Source organism: Denticeps clupeoides, chromosome 4, assembly GCF_900700375.1.
Source record: "Denticeps clupeoides chromosome 4, fDenClu1.1, whole genome shotgun sequence".
Lineage (NCBI taxonomy): Eukaryota > Metazoa > Chordata > Actinopteri > Clupeiformes > Denticipitidae > Denticeps > Denticeps clupeoides.
The window spans coordinates 31,188,864-31,209,148 of NC_041710.1; the positions used below are offsets into that span (position 1 = coordinate 31,188,864).

Here is a 20,285-nt window from a genome sequence, read left to right on the forward strand (position 1 = left end):
CTCCAAGAGCTAATTGGAGTCAAGAGTCCGTCAACCTGGAGTCCAATCAATGAGATGAGATTGGAGGTGTTGGTTAAATCTGCCCTGCCCTATAAAAAGTTACGAGTTACCTACACCAGTTTTTGAGTTTGATTTCCCAAGAAGCATTGCCTAATGTGAACGATGGCTCACACAAAAGCACTCTCAGAAGACCTACGTTTAAGAATTGCTCACTTGCATAAAGCTGGAAAGGGTTATAAAAGTAACATTAGTAGTAACAAAAGTAGCATAGCGGTTCATCACTCCACGCTCAGACAAAGTAGGTTTAAATGGAGGACGTTCAGCACTGTTGCTACTCTGCCTAGGAGTTCTGTAAAGAGCACAGATCAGAAGGCTCAATGAGGTAAAGAAGGATCCTAATAGAACACAAACATCAAACTCTCATCCCAGCCGTGAAGTATGGAGAAGGGGGCATCACAAATTGGGGCTGCTTTGCCATAATCGAAGGCAAAATGAACTTAATGCCATCTGTCCACCAACTGAAGCTCAAGAGAAGATGGGTGATGGAACAGGACAATGACCTGAAGCATAGAAGTAACAGAAGGGCTTCAACAGGAAAAAAAAAAAGAAAAAGTCCAGAGTCCTGACCTCAACCGGATTGAGATGCTGTGGCATGACCTCAAGATTCATCCCAGACATCCCAAAAATATTGCTGAACTGAAAGTGGAATGTTGCAACTACTGAACCACATGGAAACATATAATGATTTGTGGTGTTAGTTTAAGCAGCTATGTGTTTGTCTAATGTTGTGTCTTAGAGGAAGATCAGATCACATTTCTGACCAATTTGTCCAATATTAAATTAATTATATCATTTATAATTCCAAAGGGTTCACATCCCGTTGCTTGCAACTGTATAAAGTGAAGTGATTGTCATTGTGAAACACTGCAGCACAGCACACGGTGACACAACAAAGTGTGTCCTCTGTATTTAACCATCACCCTTGGTGAGCAGTGGGCAGCCATGACAGGCGCCCGGGGAGCAGTGTGTGGGGACGGTGCTTTGTTCAGTGGCACCTTGGCAGATCGGCATCATTAACCGCTAGGCCACCACTACACCCACCACTTAATATCCTTGTTAATAGTGTAAACTAGTTGTCTACCTGAGATTAGTTGAGACATTGAGACAATTTCAATGGTCAGTTGCTGGATTTCGCTGATATTCCATGGTTGCAGTGTGCAAAGTAAAATTATGAAATCTTCCTTCAATTTGAGTTTTTTTCCTCACATTTTTAATGCTTTTAATAAGTAGAGCAGTTGGGAAAAAGATATGAGACACAGGCACATTTCATCATACAGTTTTAATATTTTTATCACATGTGCAACACAAAAAGGAGGTCTGCCAAATTCAGATCTCAGCTCATGTTTATATGTTACATTTTTTTTTTATGACCACAAAAACTGGCAGCGCATCTTCCTCTCCCAGAGCGTGCCAAGATGGAACTGGTCTCCTGTCCACAGACCGGAGAGTCCGAGCATGAGCTTCATACAAAAGTGCAGAAGAGGGAAATAACCGCAGAACTCATTTAGAACACAAGAGAGGGGGCGCGAGTCGGTACACAAGCGCTCCGGACCAAACGGATCAAACACACGAAATGAGTACAGGGCAGACGTGGCGCTCTCCGGGAGCCAGGAGCCGGGGATTGAGAAGGACTGGAACGGAACAGGGGGGATGACGCGGTGGTGTAAGAAAAGAGGGGAGGAATCCCCCAGTCATATCCCGGCTTGGCGGAGCTGTAAACATTAATAACGGGGATGTACAGGTTGGACGGGGGAGCTGGAGACGTCTCCCACGCTCGGCGGGGATCCTCTGTCTCGCTGCCTTTGCATATATCAGACTCCGATCGGTTGGCGCGTCCGCCGGAGGCCGCAGTTCGCTGGTAGCGAGGGCGCCGAGGGGGTCGAGCCGGGCCGAGCTCCTCCCCCTCGGTCCCACTTGGATCCGTCGCACGTCCCCACAAACACTCTGTACACAGGCAAAGTATTTACACACAACTCGGCCAAAACAACGCACAGAAGAATTTCATTCTTTTCTTTTACGGCCGAGTTCCGTTTCTTTTCGTCTTAAACGTCATTTTATTCAATTATTATTTTTTATTTCGTTTATTATTTTTGTCGTTTTCTGCAACACTGATAAAACCACACGGATGGTTGCCGCGTTGAGACGGCGCTGGCGTGTCTGGCGTGGCGTCCTCTCTCCAGCCAATGACGGGTCACCGCAGGCCTGTTAACTGCTGTGCTGACTCAGCGTGTGGTTCTGGAGAGACGGAGACAGGGGACACACATGGTTTTACCATACAGAACAATTTCATTGTCATCAGAAAGACAAGTCCTCGCGTCTGTGATCCTGGATGGCGTTCTTCTCCGCGTCTCCACATTTGCATGGAGATCAGTCGGCCGCCGCGATCTGGGGACTTGGGGCGGTGAAGGCTGACGAGCCGCCGCTGACACCCGGCGACGTCTCAATCGGCAGGAGCGCGCCGCGGGAACGGCAGCTGTGACCATGACAACCACTCAGTTACCGCAGGACGGCGAGGAGACAAACGGCGTCGTTAACCTGCTACCGCTCGCAGTCACATGACTCCCAGGAAATGACACAGGCTTTTATTCACCGTTTGGGGAAATGTTCCCTTCTTACACAGAAGCTCGTTTAAAAAAAGATCTATTTCTCCACGTGTCATTTTGTCCCTGTCGCTGTTGGAGGGAGTGATTGTGCAGAAGGACGCGACCTGACATCTTACTGAAGATGGGCCGGAAGGCCGGAAACGGCGGAGCCCCCGGCCAGACGGCGGCTCTTTAAAGGGGAGTGTGGGCCGGGGGGTGCGCTGCTGCTCTCCCTGGTGGGTGGAATCCAGGTCACCTTTTGAAGTGACTGCTAATCCCTTTAATGCAAACTACATGCCCCACTTGCCGCGCTCCGGTAAAAACGCGGCCTTGGACTCGGCGCGCTGGCATGGACTACGCACACCTGTCACCCGCCTGCCATCCGCACAAACACACACCACGAAGCCCGACGGAGCCGCACGCCCGCTTTTATTCTGACGCACGGTACCAAATAAACAGAAATCCCCGCCTGAAGCCCAAGCCGTTACGGCGGTCATGACTTCGTAACCTTGGACCACGGCTAGGTGGGGCAGCATCTGCGCGTCCTGCTGCTGAGCTCCTATAAGAGCATCTGTGAGGGGGGGCCGGTCCCTTGGGAAGACCCGCCCACTCCTGAGGAGCAGAAGCGCGGCCCCTTATTAATGAATGCAGGACGTTGCCGCCAGCCCGGCTCCTCAGAGTCTCCCAGCAGCCCCTGCTGTACGTGACTTCAAATGGCAGGATATTGACACGGAGAGAAAGGGGAAGAGAGAGAGAGAGACAGCATGTGTGTGTGTGTGTGTCTTTCAGTGCTTGTGTCAGATGTGTGTGTGTGTGTGTGTGTGTGAGGACCCCAAAGGAATGTGGCTGCTGGGATATAATGTAGGGCTCGTAACAGCTATTACAGGAGAGAGGAGACCCCCGAGGGAGAGCTCGCTCGACCGCAGTCTACCATCCCCTTAAACGTGTGAGGAGTTGTCTCATTCAAGGACGCCGCTGAGCGACTCCACCGGTCCACCGGCCGTACAGGTGGAGGAGGGAGGAAGATGGAGGAGGACGCGTGGACCTCGGCACGTGATGCTTCTGGTTTTGATTCAGTCATGTGCCAGTTGTTCCTCTCTGGGGACCTGTTGGTAGCCAGGTGTTCTTCTAAGAACATCAAGGAACTAAAGCTACTGCAATTTGGCTTTTCATCATGATATAATTGCAGTCCTCGACATGGGTAAAATTCCCACAGAGCACGGCTCCATGCTGTCGGATTCAGAACTGTAATGAAGTCTGCCGTCCTCCTCATCAGCATTTCTCACCGGCTCACTCTGGATGTGGTGGAGGATTTGCTGAAGATCAATAAATTCAAGCAGCAGGAAACAATTGTTCATTGCAATATGCAACACGACAACATCCAGGCCTCAGACTGTCCACCGATCATAAACCTTCCGCGATTCGAAACCAGCCACGTTTGCACACCAGTGTGATGGTCTACTAATATGGTGACGACAAATCAGCAACAACTGAAACTAAACTGAAGCCTCATATCCTGAAGTGCCGTCTTTACGCTCTTTTTCTATTCATTTGTGAACTACGTAGTGAACGACAGGCCGGCGGTTGTAGCGTCTCGTACAGATGAATTCTGGGTGGGTTTGGGTGTGGCGACTACCAGAGCGAAACTGGAGTGAGACGACCCCGGCCTACACATATCAAAGCGCTGGTTGCGGCGTGAAGTTACTTGGTCTCAGATGATCATCAGACAGCTCGTGTGCATTGTGGACAATTTGGGTTGAAATTATTTGCATAAACAGCACTCTGCACACACTAATAAACTTACTGTGGCATATAAAACTCAAACCCACTCTGTTCTTTCACGTTGGGAGCAGGGATGCAAGTCCCTTTTCTGGACTTGACTTTAGTTCTGGGGACAGAGATCTGAGCTCATGTCAAGAGCCCTTAAAACAGCCCTGTTGCAAATATGAAAAATATGAGTAGGGATTACTCTCGATAATATACACTGCCCTTTCAACCAGGGTGCATACACCACTGTTAGGGAATGGCCTCTAGCAACATTTAAAGCAGAACGCTCGCTATTTCTTTATTTAAATCTCGAGATTCAATTTATTTACAACTCAGAAAATGACGAGATCTGCAAACAGAAGGCCGAAAGCCACGGGCTGGAATTAAGGGCCTTTTTCTGTTGACAAGCCACCGCAGGAGAAAAGTCAAATCAGTCAGTAGATTTTTCTCTTTGCCAACAAGGAAATTAAGGAGTTTTTTTTTGTTTTTTTTTATACACAACATGGGTACCACTGCTCTGTAGGCCCCATGCCGCTGTGTTCAGTATATTTCCGGTATAGCCCCAGCAGTGCGCTTCGAAACATTTAACAGGTTTTCCCAGCATGCTCCACTCCACTCCTCTCACTCAGCCAGGTAACCCTGAGCAGTCGATTCGGCACGAAATTAGGTTTTCTGTGATCAATACCATGACTCCCTGTTGGCGCTGTGCCATCGTTACCCCCGTTTTCATCCCATTACATCATATTGCGGCAGGCAGCCCCCACCTCACACACATATGCCCCCCCGGAGAGGGTGGGGACTGGGGCAAAGCACTGCGGGGGGCAATACACACATGCAAACAGGTGCAACGCGCCATGGGAGTGGGGATGGTGTCGCCCGGGGAGGGCTGATTTATTTACAAATCATCCTTTCTGCCACTTCCCATCGCTCTGATGCGTATCAATACCGCTGGAGATGGGAGAAGGGGCGGGCTTGCGGGTGGATATTTCCACACAAAACCTGACTACGTTCTATCTATTATTACGTCAGATGGTGAAAAAAAGACACCGCATTGGAGTAAACTAGAGACAGAAATATGTGTTCTAGTTATTGTAGAGGCGATATGACGTATTTAATAAATGCTGAGTGGACGTGGGTTAAGGTTCGGCCTGGTGTGGGTTGGGAGACTGCACTGTATAACGCGCGATTCTGGGTCAGAAATAACTCAGGAATGTCTGGACACCGTCGGGCAGCTGGGAGGCGACCTGTCCTCTGAGTGGCCACAAACGCCTCTGTCTCCATGGAAACCAAGTGCCTTGTTTGAAGTGTGGTGCCTCGGGACTGACGGACACACGTCTGAAGGGTGAGGGTGGGCCAAGGGTGTGTGTGTGTGTGTGTGTGTATTTGTGTATCTGTAAAACAGGGTAATGAAAAAGGTCCTAAAGGTGCCAGTGATTCAGCCTTCCTTCCTTCATTGAATTCCTTCTCTCTCCACACACACACACACACACACACACACACACCTGACACCACCCCAGTGATAAAGCAGGGCTGGAGGGGGCGCAGCCACATCCTTTAACTGCTTTGTTGCTCCAGATGACACTCATTACAGCGTCCAAGTAGCAAAGCGAACGCTGGTGTAAAAGTGCACTCAGCCGGGGTCCTGCTGTCTGACAGAGGAAGCACAACAACTGGACGACTGCTGTGTTATTATGGGGCCTCATTAAGGGAGAAGGATAGAACGAGGGGTGGCGATTGGAGAGGGAGAGAGAGAGACATCACAGGAAAAAGAAAAAAACTTACAATATTACCCCAAAGACAAAAAAAAAAAAGAAGAGTTAAATTCTGAGGTGATGTCTACACAGATGTCTTTCACACACACACACACACACACACACACACACACACACACACACACACAAAAAGAAGTCGAGGACTGAGGAACCCAATTAAGTGGTTTCTTTAGGGAGGCTGGTCAGGGGGGAGGGGGTGTAAGCCCTGGGCTACATCCTCTAATTAGACTGAGAAAGGGAGGGGCTTACTGTCACCCAGAGAGAGAGAGTGAGAGAGAGAGAGGGGGCTGTGCAATTTGGTCCCGGTTACAAAGCTCATTCTCCCCACTCTCCTCTCCCGCTGCCCTCACTCAGATACGCCAGTGCAGCAGGAGAGAGACAGGAAAACTCGGAATACAAGACAGGACATCTGGTTTGGGTTTTACAGTTAGGGATTTTTTTATTTAACAATTAGAAATGACATTTGACGTTACGTCGCTAATGTGTGTTTGTGCTGCAGAGGTACGTAGAGAAGACTATTCTACGCCACTGATATCCGACTCATGTTATTAACTCTCAGGTCCAGTCCACACGAAATTTCTTCTCTAAAACTGGAAACATTCTAGCAGACATGGCCTTGTGTCCTCACAGAAACGGCGTTTCAGGAGCCCCAGAAGAGTCATTTTCCAAAACGGGTTTCAGACTGACTTTCTCTTTTCCTTGTATCCGTGTGGACAGCAAAGTGTTTTTTTTTTTTTTTTTTTATTAGCCCAACCTCCAACTTGACCTATAACCCCAAACGTGTCATACATACAACAATGGCGTATAACACGCTGATGGTTGCGCTGCAGCAGCTACACTAAATCCTCTCTATGGTGCACATTTCTGATGAAAAGACGAGGCTGAAGAACAATGACGTGTTTAACTCACCACGGTGGAGAACTAGACACCAAACAAGGAGAGCGGGGAGTTACAGCGCCACCTACAGGCGTGGAGGGGTGATAAAATAGCATTCAAAGTGAAGTGATTGTCATTGTGAAACACTGCAGCACAGCACACAGTGACACAATAAAACGTGTCCTCTGCATTTAACCCATCACCCTGAGTAAGCAGTGGGCAGCCATGACAGGTGCCCGGGGAGTAGCGTGTGGGGACGGTGCTTTACTCAGTGGCACCTTGGCCGGCTCGGGATTCGAACCGGCAACCTTCTGATTATGGGGCCACTTCCTTAACCGCTAGGCCACCACTGCCCCTCGCACTCAGGAACGGCCTCAGGACCTTCTCAGTGTCTCCATGTAGAAGTTTTTAAGAAACCAAAAACCCATTTTAGAGAAAAGCGTCCTCAGGTGGACGGAGCCTTAGTCGGTGAATAGAACCGTAAACTCAACGTTGCCTCCCCCTCAACCACCCTTCCCTGTGTTTTATAAAAAATGATGACGAGTTGCTCTAATTTCTAACCAACAAGATGAAAGGTGAAAATGTCCCGTTTGACTGAATATAAATTCACCAGTTGCACATTTAATGTGCTTTGCTTCTGCCAATGTTCCCACGCCACCTCCTCGCCCACAGTGGGTGCGTGACCGTCCCCGTGTCACCGCCCCTCCCTGTTTCCTTCTGTTTTTTGATCGGATTCCCTCCTTTTTGGCCCTTTTCACGTGTGTCTGTCGTCTGTTCTCGTTTGGATACCGATGCTGCCGTCTCACCGCCTGCCCCTCCGGACTGACTGCTCTTCCTGGTTCTGACCCATTTCCGAACACGATGATTCCTGCTGCCCTTTTTTTGCGGTGTGCTGCCACCGCCAGCATCACTCGGCCCTCAGGGATCGTCGGATCCCCGGCGCGGTCCCCCTCCAGCTCAAGTCACTGTCCCCTGTGGCCACGCCACGGCAAGCACCCACGCACTGCTACTTCAAGCAATCCCGAGTCCCCCAGCTCTTTCACCATGTTCGGGGTAAGTAATGCTGTAAACGTCTCCACAGTTGCTATAGCAACACTTCTAACACTTCTGTCTTCATGTTCAGTGGCCACTGATTATGTAAAAAAAATTTTAATAGGTTATTTTGTACCATATGAATGTAAAAAGGGCACAGAACCACATATCAGCGCAGAATCTGCTGCAGAACCGGATAATTCGGTCCCATGAGTGTACATATCGCCTGATGATCTACACCCTGCACCGTGTTAACACCAACACTAAACGTGCACTCATCTTCCATTAGGCGCCGCCCCTGCCAAACTTGGAGAAAGTTACACAAACGTGTCACGGATCAAACTCTGAGACAGATTCCCCCACCGCGGTGCGCTCCGACTCCACTTCCCCAGCGGTGACTGGGAGCGAGAAGAGAGAGAACACTACACACACGCCTGGGAACTTCCGTCATGTTTACTCACACGTTCATGCACACACACACACACACACACACACACACACACACAATCGCTTGAAACCTGTACACAAACAATCAGATCCCGTGAGGAGATAACAAAACATCCCCACAATTTCTTAAAGACTCTTTTAACATGTGCGCGCACATACACACAGTCCAGCCATACAGAATTTTAATAGATTGCAGAAGAGGGCGTGGCTTCACACACAGCAGCCAATCACAGCTCAGCTATCACCACGCTGCTGTTGTTTGGGTCTTGACAGCTACTCGCACACAGCACACCATCCATCTCACTGCTGTTCTTCCCTTTCCAGCAGGAACTTCTGAGATGATGTCAAAGTTGGGAACACTCGGCGTGGTGAGCGACGGGGTTTTTAAAAGGGGCTTCAAACCCGAGTGAGGCTGTCGCACCGGGCAAATCACCGCGCTTCAGAAGGAACAGGAAGAGGTAGAGGCAGCCACGGAGGACCAAACAAATGCAAACATGCTTCAGGGTGGCTCACAACAGGGACGCCACGCTCCAAAGTGAGAAAATTAAAGATGCACAGAACTGATTCCTCCCTTCTCATCTCCATGGAGCATCCAGTCCCAGTCGTTTCAGCGGCATCCACCACGTCCTTCACTTTCAGCAGCGGTATGGGACGTATGTTCGGTCGAAGAGCTTCTCCAGCAACAGCTGAGCCGTGGGATAACCCCACTGACAGTCTATCTAAAATGAGCTCTGCGGCTGATGTTCCTGCTGGTTAAAATGGCAGCGTAATGGCTCTATATGATTATGCAGGTACAGCTAAGTTTTGGTTATTCGTTTTTTAATGTTGCAGCATGTAGCGTTCGGTTTGGAATGGAAGGAACTGAAGAGAACCAGGCCGGTTTGGACAAAAAACGGTCCAATCTCGGGCTTCCAATCATGGATCACCTACTCAACTGGTTGGCTCCTTTTTACCTGCTCAACCCAACGTGGGATACGGGCACACAGCTAAATACTAAAACTCTACTCAGGAGCAGCTATGAAGTAAGGTTCTGAGTATTCCCCTGTCTGTGTGTGTCTGGGAGTTAAAGAGCTCTCGCATTATCATTCTGCCCCTTCAGTCTGTGATAAAAACACACAGGCTTTGTGTGTGTGTGTGTTTGTGTGTGTGTGTGTTTGTGAGTATGTGTGCGCGTTAGGGCAGCGTAGATGCCTGTCACTGCATTTCAGGAACTCTGCAGGAATAAATAAAATCTCCCTCCTTTCAACCCTTCCCCGGTCCTCTGCCCCACCACGCATGAGTTTGACCTATGACCTCCCGCGCCCCTGCCAGAGATGATGAGTAGAGAGTGTCAAGGAAGGAGGCTGTGTGAGAACGGTGCAGCCAATGTTGAGGGAGGCAGGGCTCGGTGGGGGAGACAGGCTGAAATCTGACTAGCCGATCAAACATCTCGCCGGCTCCGGGACGAGCACGATCCGCTTGACAAGAGGGTCGGGAGAAGACCTACCTGGGCCAGCCATCACGCCGGCTTACATCCCCCAGTGTGTGTGTGTGTGTGTGTGTGTGTGTGTGTTCCGCATGATGTGTATCATGAGATGCTTTTTTTTTTTGCATGGAGCATCTCGTATTGACGCTTCGTAACCCTGCCCGAAGCGGCCATCGGGGTCTTTCACGTGCCTCAGCAACCACCCGGCCCTAAAATAGCGTCGGTGTGTGTGAGCACCTGAGGGAGGCGAGCGCCGCTTCATCCCAAACACAGAACAAAGCGTGAAGCAGAAAACGTCCGTGGGATGCTTCTGTGTGCAAGTCACCATTAACAAGGTGCTTCAAAATTCATGGAACATGCTTCACAATCAGACAAGCTTTGCACAAACAGAAGCCCTGCTATTTGCTGTCTCTATGGCAACCCCTGGGTGTTTGCGTGTCAGATTTGGAGAATTGTCGCATATTGACTCTGAAGGTCTACAGATAACGATCGCGTTCACCTTCCCTGCGGCCCTGCATGCCGCGCTCTGCTGCTGGAGCCGGAATGTAAAAATGTGGATGCCGTTTCAGAGCAGCTCGCTGGTGCGAGAGGCCTTGATCACCCGCAGTTAACACTGACCATGTTTCATTCTCACAGATGCATGAGTTCTGAGCAAACAAACAGAAACATTACTGCCGCAAAACGACCAAAATATTTAGCCTTATGTATTTTCCTCTTTGCTGCCAAAGCCCCAAATAAGAGTTAAACGTGGTCACTTGACCCCAGAGACATGCCAATGTGTTGCACACACCAGAACAATATCTACAAGTGTTGCAATGAGAGTAGTGAGGAGCTGAATTCAAAGTCACTCTGTATATGGACAGGTCAACCCAATTATGAGGGGACAACCTAACAAACATATTCAGGAATTATCTGAGTATAAAATTTGAGGATAAAACTGGCAAACAGATGCAGATACTAGGCTTGTCATGATACTAAATTTACTGGATAGTATTTTCCATATTATAGGGAGAGAAAAAAAAAAGAAAGAAAAATTTTGAATATTACAAAAATTAAAAGAACACAATATTTAAATATACACACACATCCTGCATAAACAAGGAAATAAATAGATAACAAACGAATGAATAAAGAAATACATGAATAAGCCGAACATAAAAAAAGCACTCCTTGCTTCTCATGCCGCAACAGTGAAAATTATTTTCACGTTGAGCAATTACAGAAATGGTGTCGGAAAAGATAGGCCCGACATGGCCCGAGTCCGACAGAATTAGACCCGACAATTACAGCTTTTTAAACGTTTCACCTCCGCAGCATTTTCATATTCCCATCACGATTAAAATCATCTGACGAATGCTTTGCTGACCGATCATTTACCGCGCAAGCGGACCCAAATAAATTAATAAAAATTGAGCCGAACCCGACCCAAACCGAAATACTTTTGGACCGTGCTGTTGCTTTTTACATTTTCTAGCAAGCTTGGTGTGTCTCATGCAAACGTCAGGTCCTTCAGGTAGCTGGGAGAGAGGCTGCCTGCTGCAATGCCTGTTAAAGCGATTTCCATGAACCCGGCAGCTGCAAAACTGGAATTTAATTATCGATACCAGTCCTAATTGATATCAAATTCGATACTGAATTTTATTATCGATTAAAGTCTGAGAATAATTTTTTTCCCCCTCAGATACTGAAAGTGTAGTACAGAGCTCTACTGTGAAGACACTGTGAAAGGGTCGGACATATTGGTGGCGCTCACCTGCAGCTCCGTCTGGAAGAAAAACTTCTGTGGACACTGTGAGCAGTCGTAGATCTTGTCCTCCTGGCCGTGGGCTGAGAAGATATGCTGTTGGAGCTTACTGGCCTGAACAAACACTGCAGAGAGACGTACAGAGGGGAAAAAAGACAGTCAGAGTATAAACGCTGTGACTGTGGTCTTCCATTTTTTTCATCTAAGCACCCTGAACTACAGCACAGCTTCAGAGCGCGTTTAATGACAACCACCATCTGATGTCCTGCATCGTCTGAAGGCCACTATTCTGCGTATTCTTTCCCATGGTGGGTATATGATCCAATGTTGTCGGGGCTGGAGGAAAAGTCTCGATCTAGAGCCGATTGTTGTCTGGCATCTGAAGAAGAATCTGCATTTACACCAGAAGGACCCTTCATGCACCAGTTGAACGTAATGTCATGTCTGCCCACGTCCTGTGTGATGGAAGCGAGCGCTCGGCTTCCTCTCGTCCGTTCTTCCACAACCAGGCGAAGGTTACCGAGAACAAAATGTTTAAATCGAATTCCCCGGAGTTTCGGCTTCATTGTGTGGATGTGGCCCCCCTTGAACCTTTTTTCCTTTCCACATCCTGTTTGTATCCAGCACCTGAGCCCATAATGATGTGCGGCGTTCTGCCGGAGTCGTTTCTCCGTGCAGCGGGTCTGATCCTTCACTCCCTCGCTCTGGCGCATCTCCGACTAGGTAATGGCTGCGGATCGCCTGGGGACCGGGCCCATCAGAGCCGAGGGTTACGGGGTGCCACCAACGCTGCGCCAGCCCAACAGGAGGCCTTTTCAGCGGCGAAACCGCACCTGCCTAAACGTAGTGGCCAGGAACAGTGACAAATGCCACAGAGGGCCGCCCCAAATCTGGGCCACTGCGTGCCTCCAACCGGGGGCTAAAAATAAAGCGTGCGGTTTCGCGGCCACGGCGCCTTTCATCGGCCGGCGTGGCCCGGCGACGGAGACGCCCCTGCGCACATCGCTTAAGAATAATGATGCGCTTTATTTAGCCCCAAACACACACGACGGGGACAAGAAGCCAGAAAATAAACAAGCGGCGGAGTCGGCACTGCCTCCGGTCCACGCCGCTAATTATGCCAGCAATATAAATATTCATGCGGACGCGCTACTTATTCATTCACGCCCAGGAAAAGCGGACCCACGATGCGCGTGCGGCGTGGCGCGGCCACTTAAAATACATACTCTATCTGTGCTTTAATTAAGCAATGGGCCACACCAGCCGGTGTGTTTGCCTTCATTGATGTGTGTGTGTGTGTGTGTGTGTGTGTGTGTGCACTCAAATTCTCAAAGGGACACTTCAAACATGCCGTTTGTTATCCCAGACCCCGCGTGTTTAAGGACGACTGTTTAGAGCGCGAGGAAATGCGCCGAGTCTCCGAGGCCTGAAGACTGGGGATAAGTTGAAGCGCTCATTTGAATATCTTTCGGGGCTGAAAACAACTTCTCCCCTTCATGTGTGAGCTGGAGGTGGCGGGTGGGGTCGAGGGACGGAGATTAAAAGGTGAGGGTTCCTCTCCCCGTCGCCGGCGTGATGGGAGCTAGCATCCGGTACATTAGCATCGCCCGCGCCCGGGAGAGCTGAATTTCATTACGAACGCAGCCACTGCGAGGGGACGGGGACGTCCTCTGCCGTGAAGCCCCGACGTCTCTCCTTCACCTCCTGTCAGAATCCCACCGCTTCACCTCTTCCACGAGGGCTGTGTCAAAGGGTTCAAAGGCGGAACCGTTTGGAGGTCACATGACCACCGGAGATGGGGTTGACTATACAGGCACTTTGGCACGTGTAGTAGAATCAAATATAAAGGTAGTGGCCTAGTAGCAGCCTAGCGGGTAACACACTCGCCTATGAACCAGAAGACCCAGGTTCAAATCCCACTTACTACCATTGTGTCCCTGAGCAGGACACTTAACCCTGAGTGTCTCCAGGGGGGGACTGTCCCTGTAACTACTGATTGTAAGTCGCTCTGGATAAGGGCGTCTGGTAAATGCTGTAAATGTAAATAAAGGTGATGAAGATATAACATAGTTTAGAAGAGCGGAGCAAGCGCGGATCGGGGGGAATGGAAGAATTTCCGACGAGTTGATTGCGAGCAGCTCCTTGACATGAATATACGGACTAAGTGGATGTGGGAGTGAATAAATCATCGCGAAGAGCCACCGATCCCCTCTGCCTTCGAGTAGCGTGGCGCTACGTATAAATAAATGGCAGGAAATTATAGAACAGAGAATCAATTAAACAGGATGAAGTTGCTCGCGGGGCTGTTATTTTGGCCGTCTCTCCGTCTCTCTTCGACTGGAATACCCTGAAATCAGGGAGAGGCGAGGAGGGAGGTGCCGTTTTCACCATGCTGAACCAACCTCGATCTTCTTCAATAAAAACCGGAAGTCATCTAGATTCAAAAAGTGTTCTTTCGTTTGCCATTTAGAAGTCGTAACGACGTTAACAGCATCATCAAAGTCGTGTGTGTCTGCACGTGTCTGCATTCCCGCATCTTCTACCCGCTCGGAAAGTGCACTTGTGCGGACTGACAGGAAAAGTGAAGTGCTGGAGAAGGCTTTCATCCCCGGCTCTTTCTTGTTGGTGTGAATCCTTGCGGTCCAAACCCTCCTCCACCTCCACAGCGCCGTGCAGAGGCCTCGGGAGGAAAGACGGCGCTGCCGCTGCAGGCTCCCCCACTTCTGACACCTGTCAAACGCGCCCTGCGAGACCCCGCTTCCTGTCATCTTACAGGCTTCTGGACCTCTCTTCATCTCCCCGTCCTGCCTCCTGCTCTGTCTCCTCTCCAGCTCCCGCTCTCCTGTCTCACGTAGCGTCTTCGCGGAGGATCCGCCTCTCTCTCTCCGCGCCTCTTCCCTTCTTTTTTTTTTATAAAGTGATGGGTCTACATGTTATGCTAATCCTCTGGGGTCCTGGCTCCAGATCCTGACTTTCCCTCCTAGTCATGATAGATAGGAGCACGGGGTGAAGGGTGGAGCTCAACGACGCGACACAATCCTTTTACAGATGGATGGAAAAACACGACGTTTCGCCATCAGCAGTTCAGGACTCGTACTGAAGAAGGTCATTCCTGACTGCTGAAACAGGCGTGTTCAGTCAGAGAGATGCCAAATTGAAATGTGCACCTCGGTGCTGAGGGTCTGAAAGGGTTTTAAATGTATTTCAAAGATGAACTCCACCTCCATCGGAATGCAGTGAATTGAATGGAACATGGAAGCAGCTTCACAGTCTTGGAAGCAGTATTTGAAATATTAATAAAACTTTTGCCTCTAGTGTTTTGCCTTCGGATTAAGTGCAGCATTCTCAACCAGGACTTAAAAGATAAATGTACTATGTCCCTAAATGTAGGATTCGTTTATTATTATCTCCTTTCCTCCCTGCAGCAGAACACTTGAGGCCGGAATGAAGGCCGGACCAACGACGTGAAGGGTGTGAGGAGAGACACGACAGCGCACTGCAGAGATCTGGGACTAACAGCTTCGTACGGATTTCATTATCCAGACAGTTAACCTCTCTGCCACTGGCGGAGGGGTGTGCTGCTCTCCCGAGAGGACCAGCCCCCCACGTACGTGCTAAGAGACAGATGAGATCATTAACACCAACATCCACAATTAGCACTACCTTCCTCCCTCCCTCCGTCTCCGTGCCCGCCGCATTCCTGAATAATTCAGAGTGCGGGAGTGTGAAGCCGCTCCCTGCTCTCCCAGTTTGTGCCACTGGTCGTCCTTGTACCGGAGTCACAGGTAACCTCAGGAGGACACTCGCTGGACTTACCTGTGAAACAGACGGGGCATTTGAAGGTGCCGCCCATGCCTTCGAAGCTGTGCTCGATGAGGTGGCACTGGAGTTTGGCCGGCGAGTCGAACGTCTGACTGCACAGCTTACACTCGTGGTTCAGGCCTTCTTCTGAGGAAAAGGTGAAGGACAGGGAGAAAACAGCACACGCACATGAGTGGGTGAATGCGGGAGGAGTGTGGCCCCCCCCGCCCACGCCGCCACTCCTGCTTTCATTCCGCAGCGACTGCTGTGTGTCGATCGTGCCAGACTGAGACCTTCGTGGTTAAAGGGGGAGGGGGAGTAATATAATGTGTGATCGGCTCCCATCAGGCATAAATTGAACGGCCAGCAGGGGTCCTAATTGCCTGGGCCAGGTCCTGCTCTCCAGCCAGGTAGCGGAATTTGTGCTAAGAAGAACTGTGCGAGATTTTACACTAATTTGTACACATATTCATATTCATATATGTGTGTGTGTGTGTGTGTGACGTGCAGAGTGTACAACATTCGAAATAAAAGAGTTGGATTTAGAGAACAGTTTCGGTCGCCGGGGAAGGTAATACAGGCTGCAGATCCATTTCCTTCAGATTAAGTGTCTCCCAAGCCTGGCTGCTCATTGGTTGTGCGTCTGGTGCTGAGTCAGTGGCGAATCGGCAAGAGCCGGTGGTACCCTGGATATGCGCTGACCTGGAGGACTCATGTGCGCCTGAATCTCCCCACCTCCCTGTGGACCGGCGCCCGGCATATGGGGCATCTGATGCCAACCCCCCCCCACCAGCTGTGGCCCACCGACGCTCCAGAGGGACCTGAGCAGGCTGGACCGAGCAGCGCCACCTGAACAGCTCCTCCCCCCACTCAGCTTTTATTTATCTGCTTCTTCTGTTCTAAATACACTTTTACTCTGCAGTTTTATTGCAATGGGACCAATCAAAAAACAAAAAAAAAAAAAAAAAGATGTGGTAAACACGACACGGCTCACCAGGGCTGGAAAATCGCGGTTCTGCACATATGATCTGGCTGCCCAGTAACAGTGATAAAACTCTGTGTGTGTGTGTGTGTGTGTGTGTGCACATAACATCTGGTAATCATAAGCAGTTCTGCTCACTGGATGAAAAACAGACAGAAAAAAAAAATCAATTGAGAGAGTGAGAGAGAAATTTCCATCTCAGCCCTGTTTTCACCACGACACACTCACTAACACAACCAACTATGAAAAAAGAATGCACGCTCGCACACACACGCACATTGGTGAAAGTGGGAGAAGGGGTGCTTTGAGGGGCGGGGCCTGTCACTGAATGCTTTGATTGGTCAGGCCGGCTTAGATGGAAAGAATGCAGGAAGTGACCTCACGCGGAGGCTGTTGAAACGGAGCATCTGCTTGAGTGTAAATGTATCTTCGTCCTCAGCAAGGTAGAAAAAAAAGGAAAATTGTTCATGTACTGGAAACACGGATGTAGGAAACGTAACTGAAGGTCCAAGTGTAGGTTTGGGTCGGTGTGCGATGGAATGTGTGTGTTGTAGGAGTGTGTGTGAGTGCTCTGCACAGCTTTATTAAACCCTTTACCCCGGTCTGGCCCCCTCCTCCACTAACAGTCTTGCTGAGAGGCAGCTGGCCGCAGGGACCGGAGGATCAGTTTTAGCACTTGGCATCGGCACAAAAAAATTTGATACATAGATTTACTGTGGTCTCCAGGGTAAGAGTGCTACACACACACACACTTACTCTTAAAGGGCCCACCACACCCTGGCCACTAGTTCAAATCAGTCATTGTGATCCTCAGCAAAACTCATTGAAATTCCAAATTCTACCCATGCGGAGAGAGTTCGTGTCCCGTTTTTAAAAGGTTCAACTGTGTTTTGAGGTGTGTATGTGTGTGTACCCGTGTGTTGAAATGTATATGTGTGTCTTCACATGTGAATTCTGTGAGAGTTTGTAGGGGAGGGGGAGTAATATAATGTGGATATACACACACACACACACGCACACACACACACACACACACACACACACACACACACACACACACACACACTATATATATATATTTTTTATTCAAAAAGGTTTGTTTTTAGAGGTGGTGTTTAGGGTTGGGCTACACTGGGTCTGAATGCGTGTGTGTGTGTGTGTGTGTATCTGGGAGTGTGTGTACTGCCATGAGTGTCTTCCCAGGAGACGGTGCAGTCCCCGTATGTGAAGGCTGCTGGCTGCAGTGGTGCGGGCTGTTAGTGAGTCATGATGGAAGAAAGTCGGAGAGCAGGAGCCCCCGGAGGGTCTGAGTGCAGCGGTAAAAACACCCCCCAGCATTCCAGCACTGAAAAACTGGGCTGCATTAACACAATAAAAAAAAAAATGTGTCACAGCCTCGACAACGCACACTGTAAGGAAGGGGGACCGGATTAAAGAGCTTTTACTGTGGGACCCCTGTGGTGACCCCACCCTACAACCTCCAGAGCTTCTGGACACATAAGAAGTCAAGAGAAAGACGTCTACATGCAGACCCCCAGCATGCTGCATGCTAATCAGCCATGAAGGCCCAGAGCCGGAGCAGAAAGGCCTGGTCACGTACACAGTGACTGGGTGGTAGGGTACATGAAACCCCACACAGGAGTCCCTCTCGTCCAATTAGCTTTCAGCGACGTCAGCAAAGGTCAGTAGGCAGGAAGCTGCGGTGGTTTGGGGAAGCAGCCGCTAGAGGTTATATGTGGTGACGGGTCAGATTTTCACGATGCTATATTAAAAAACACAGATCATTCACTAACGTCTGATTAGTTCTTAAAACAACAGGTAGGTCTTTAGGATTTAGACAAATAAACACAGAGAAAGGAAAAAAACGTTAAAACAGTCATCTCAGGACCAAACGAAACGAGCAGATACCCAAACAAGGGGTGTGTACTGGTGAGGATCTCATGATACGCTATACATGACTGTTACGTAGAAGGGTTTGGGGTGCTCGCTGTTTCCCTTTTAGGCTGTCTGCTGGTTCCGCCCACCAATTCCCTTGTCAACTGCCAGCCAATCAACGCACAGGCCCAGGGAGCACTTAAGGACCATTCCAGCCACCAGTCGCGGCTCACTGTTGTGGAGCCGGAGGAGGGGAGAGTTTTTGGAGTGTTGTAGAGTTGGCTATAAGCCTTTGTTGTGTGTTAGAGTGGTTAGTTGTGGCTTTGTTGTGTATTTGTATTGTCTCTCCTTTCATGGTGTGTTGTCCCTTCTGTGGATTGTTGTGTAGTTGTTGTATTTAGCACTTTTGGTTGGTTGGTTGTTCACTACTCACTGTAAATAAAAGCACAATATTCCACTTGGGCCTGATATCTGTGTATTCCCACTGTACACATTCCCCTTGTTGGTTATGTTTCCCAACCCCTAGAAGGGGACGTGACAATCATGATACGATTACATCATGCTATATCGTGATACTGACACATTGCGATATTCTACAGTTCACTGAAAATGTAAAAAGAGCTGAAATACAAGATGCCGTGTACGATCTGTGTGGACCACATTACATTAATAATTCAGCCAAAACAACATAACTCAGAACTGTATACAAAATATAGATTTTTCATGATACTGTTTGATACAGGGGACATCACGATATATTGCTGTATCGATAATTTCTTAACACCTCTACCAAGCAATAAAGCGTCCAAAACATCAAGTGACCAGTCACCCCCGGACCGTCAGACGGAGGCTTCTGTCCTCAGCCATCACCGGCGGCAGCAGACCGCAGACTGTAAAGTTAATTACGGGCGTACGCGCTCCTTTTTCTGTTCCCGCGCCTCCCCGTTGTCCGCCGGGTCTTTCGTGCCAGCGAGGGGACGGATGTTTGACACAAAAGAGCGCAAAAAGAACAGGCCCCAGGCGCTCGGCCGGCCGACTCTACGCCGGGCCCGCGACAATTAGCCGGCCCCGCGTTCCGCGCTTTATAATTATCAGCGCTCGCCTTAATTGACTCCCTGAGCCGGGAGCAAAGGGACCCCCTCCCTCGACGCCCCCCGCCCGGCGCCAGCCCGCTGCACCTCGCAGCTCTCTCTCTCTCTCTCCCGAGTCATTTAGGGAAAAAACGCTCGTATTTTAGCCCCTTGAAGAAAAAAAAAAAAATGGGTGGGGGGGGGGAGCATTTGGCAAAAGAGAATTCATCATCAGGTGTCTGGAGGTTTTCCTTAATAGAAAAGGAGAGTCCCACTGAGCGCGCTCCGTGCGGCGGCCCAGCGCGCATGCTCCGGACCAGCAGGCCCCGCCGCGCAGCGGGCTGGAAGGCATTAGCATAATTTTATATAACACCGGCACCCGCGCCGCAAATTTAATACATTTCAGCAAATACCAGACAGCCATTTTGCATAATGCTTTTTTCCCCCCTTCTTCTTCTTCTTCTTCTTCATTCAGACACGCTCTCTCCCTCCTCTCCCCCCTGTCCTCGCTCCTTTTCTTCCCTCCCCGCTCTCGCCCCGTGGTCCTCTCGCGCCGGGAGAGGGGAAGTTCATTACCTCAGCTAAATCAGAATTAGTCCCTTCATTTTGACGGGCCGAACTTCATTAGAAGGGCCCTTCTCCAAATCCAGCGGGGAGAGGTGATGAATCTACGCGGGCCGATAATTTGCTTCACGCAGCACATTCAGCCGCTTCCTCCAGACGCCCCTTTTCTCCTTTTCTTCTTCTTTCTTTATGTATTTATCCCTCCATGTTTCATTAGATGAGGACAGAGTGGAGCGAGGGGGGGGGGG

The 20,285-nt window shown here is 49.6% G+C and overlaps 1 protein-coding gene across 9 annotated transcripts in view; it reads right to left on the reverse strand.

Annotated features, from left to right (window-relative positions):
• Positions 1-1,320: 1,320 nt before the first annotated feature.
• The window catches only part of LOC114788215 (zinc finger protein 521-like), an 83,344-nt gene continuing 64,379 nt past the window's right edge, over positions 1,321-20,285 (reverse strand). For 6 of the 9 annotated variants that reach the window (XM_028976545.1, XM_028976544.1, XM_028976538.1 and 3 more), the window contains exons 6-8: positions 15,562-15,693; positions 11,755-11,870; positions 1,321-2,295 (exon numbers count right to left, since the gene is read on the reverse strand). In XM_028976545.1, the coding sequence (XP_028832378.1) occupies positions 2,266-2,295; positions 11,755-11,870; positions 15,562-15,693 (278 nt within the window). In that variant the 3' untranslated portion in view covers positions 1,321-2,265. The remainder of the gene's footprint in view (positions 2,296-11,754; positions 11,871-15,561; positions 15,694-20,285) is intronic. The other 3 variants (XM_028976539.1, XM_028976543.1, XM_028976542.1) reach the window with 1 other exon arrangement.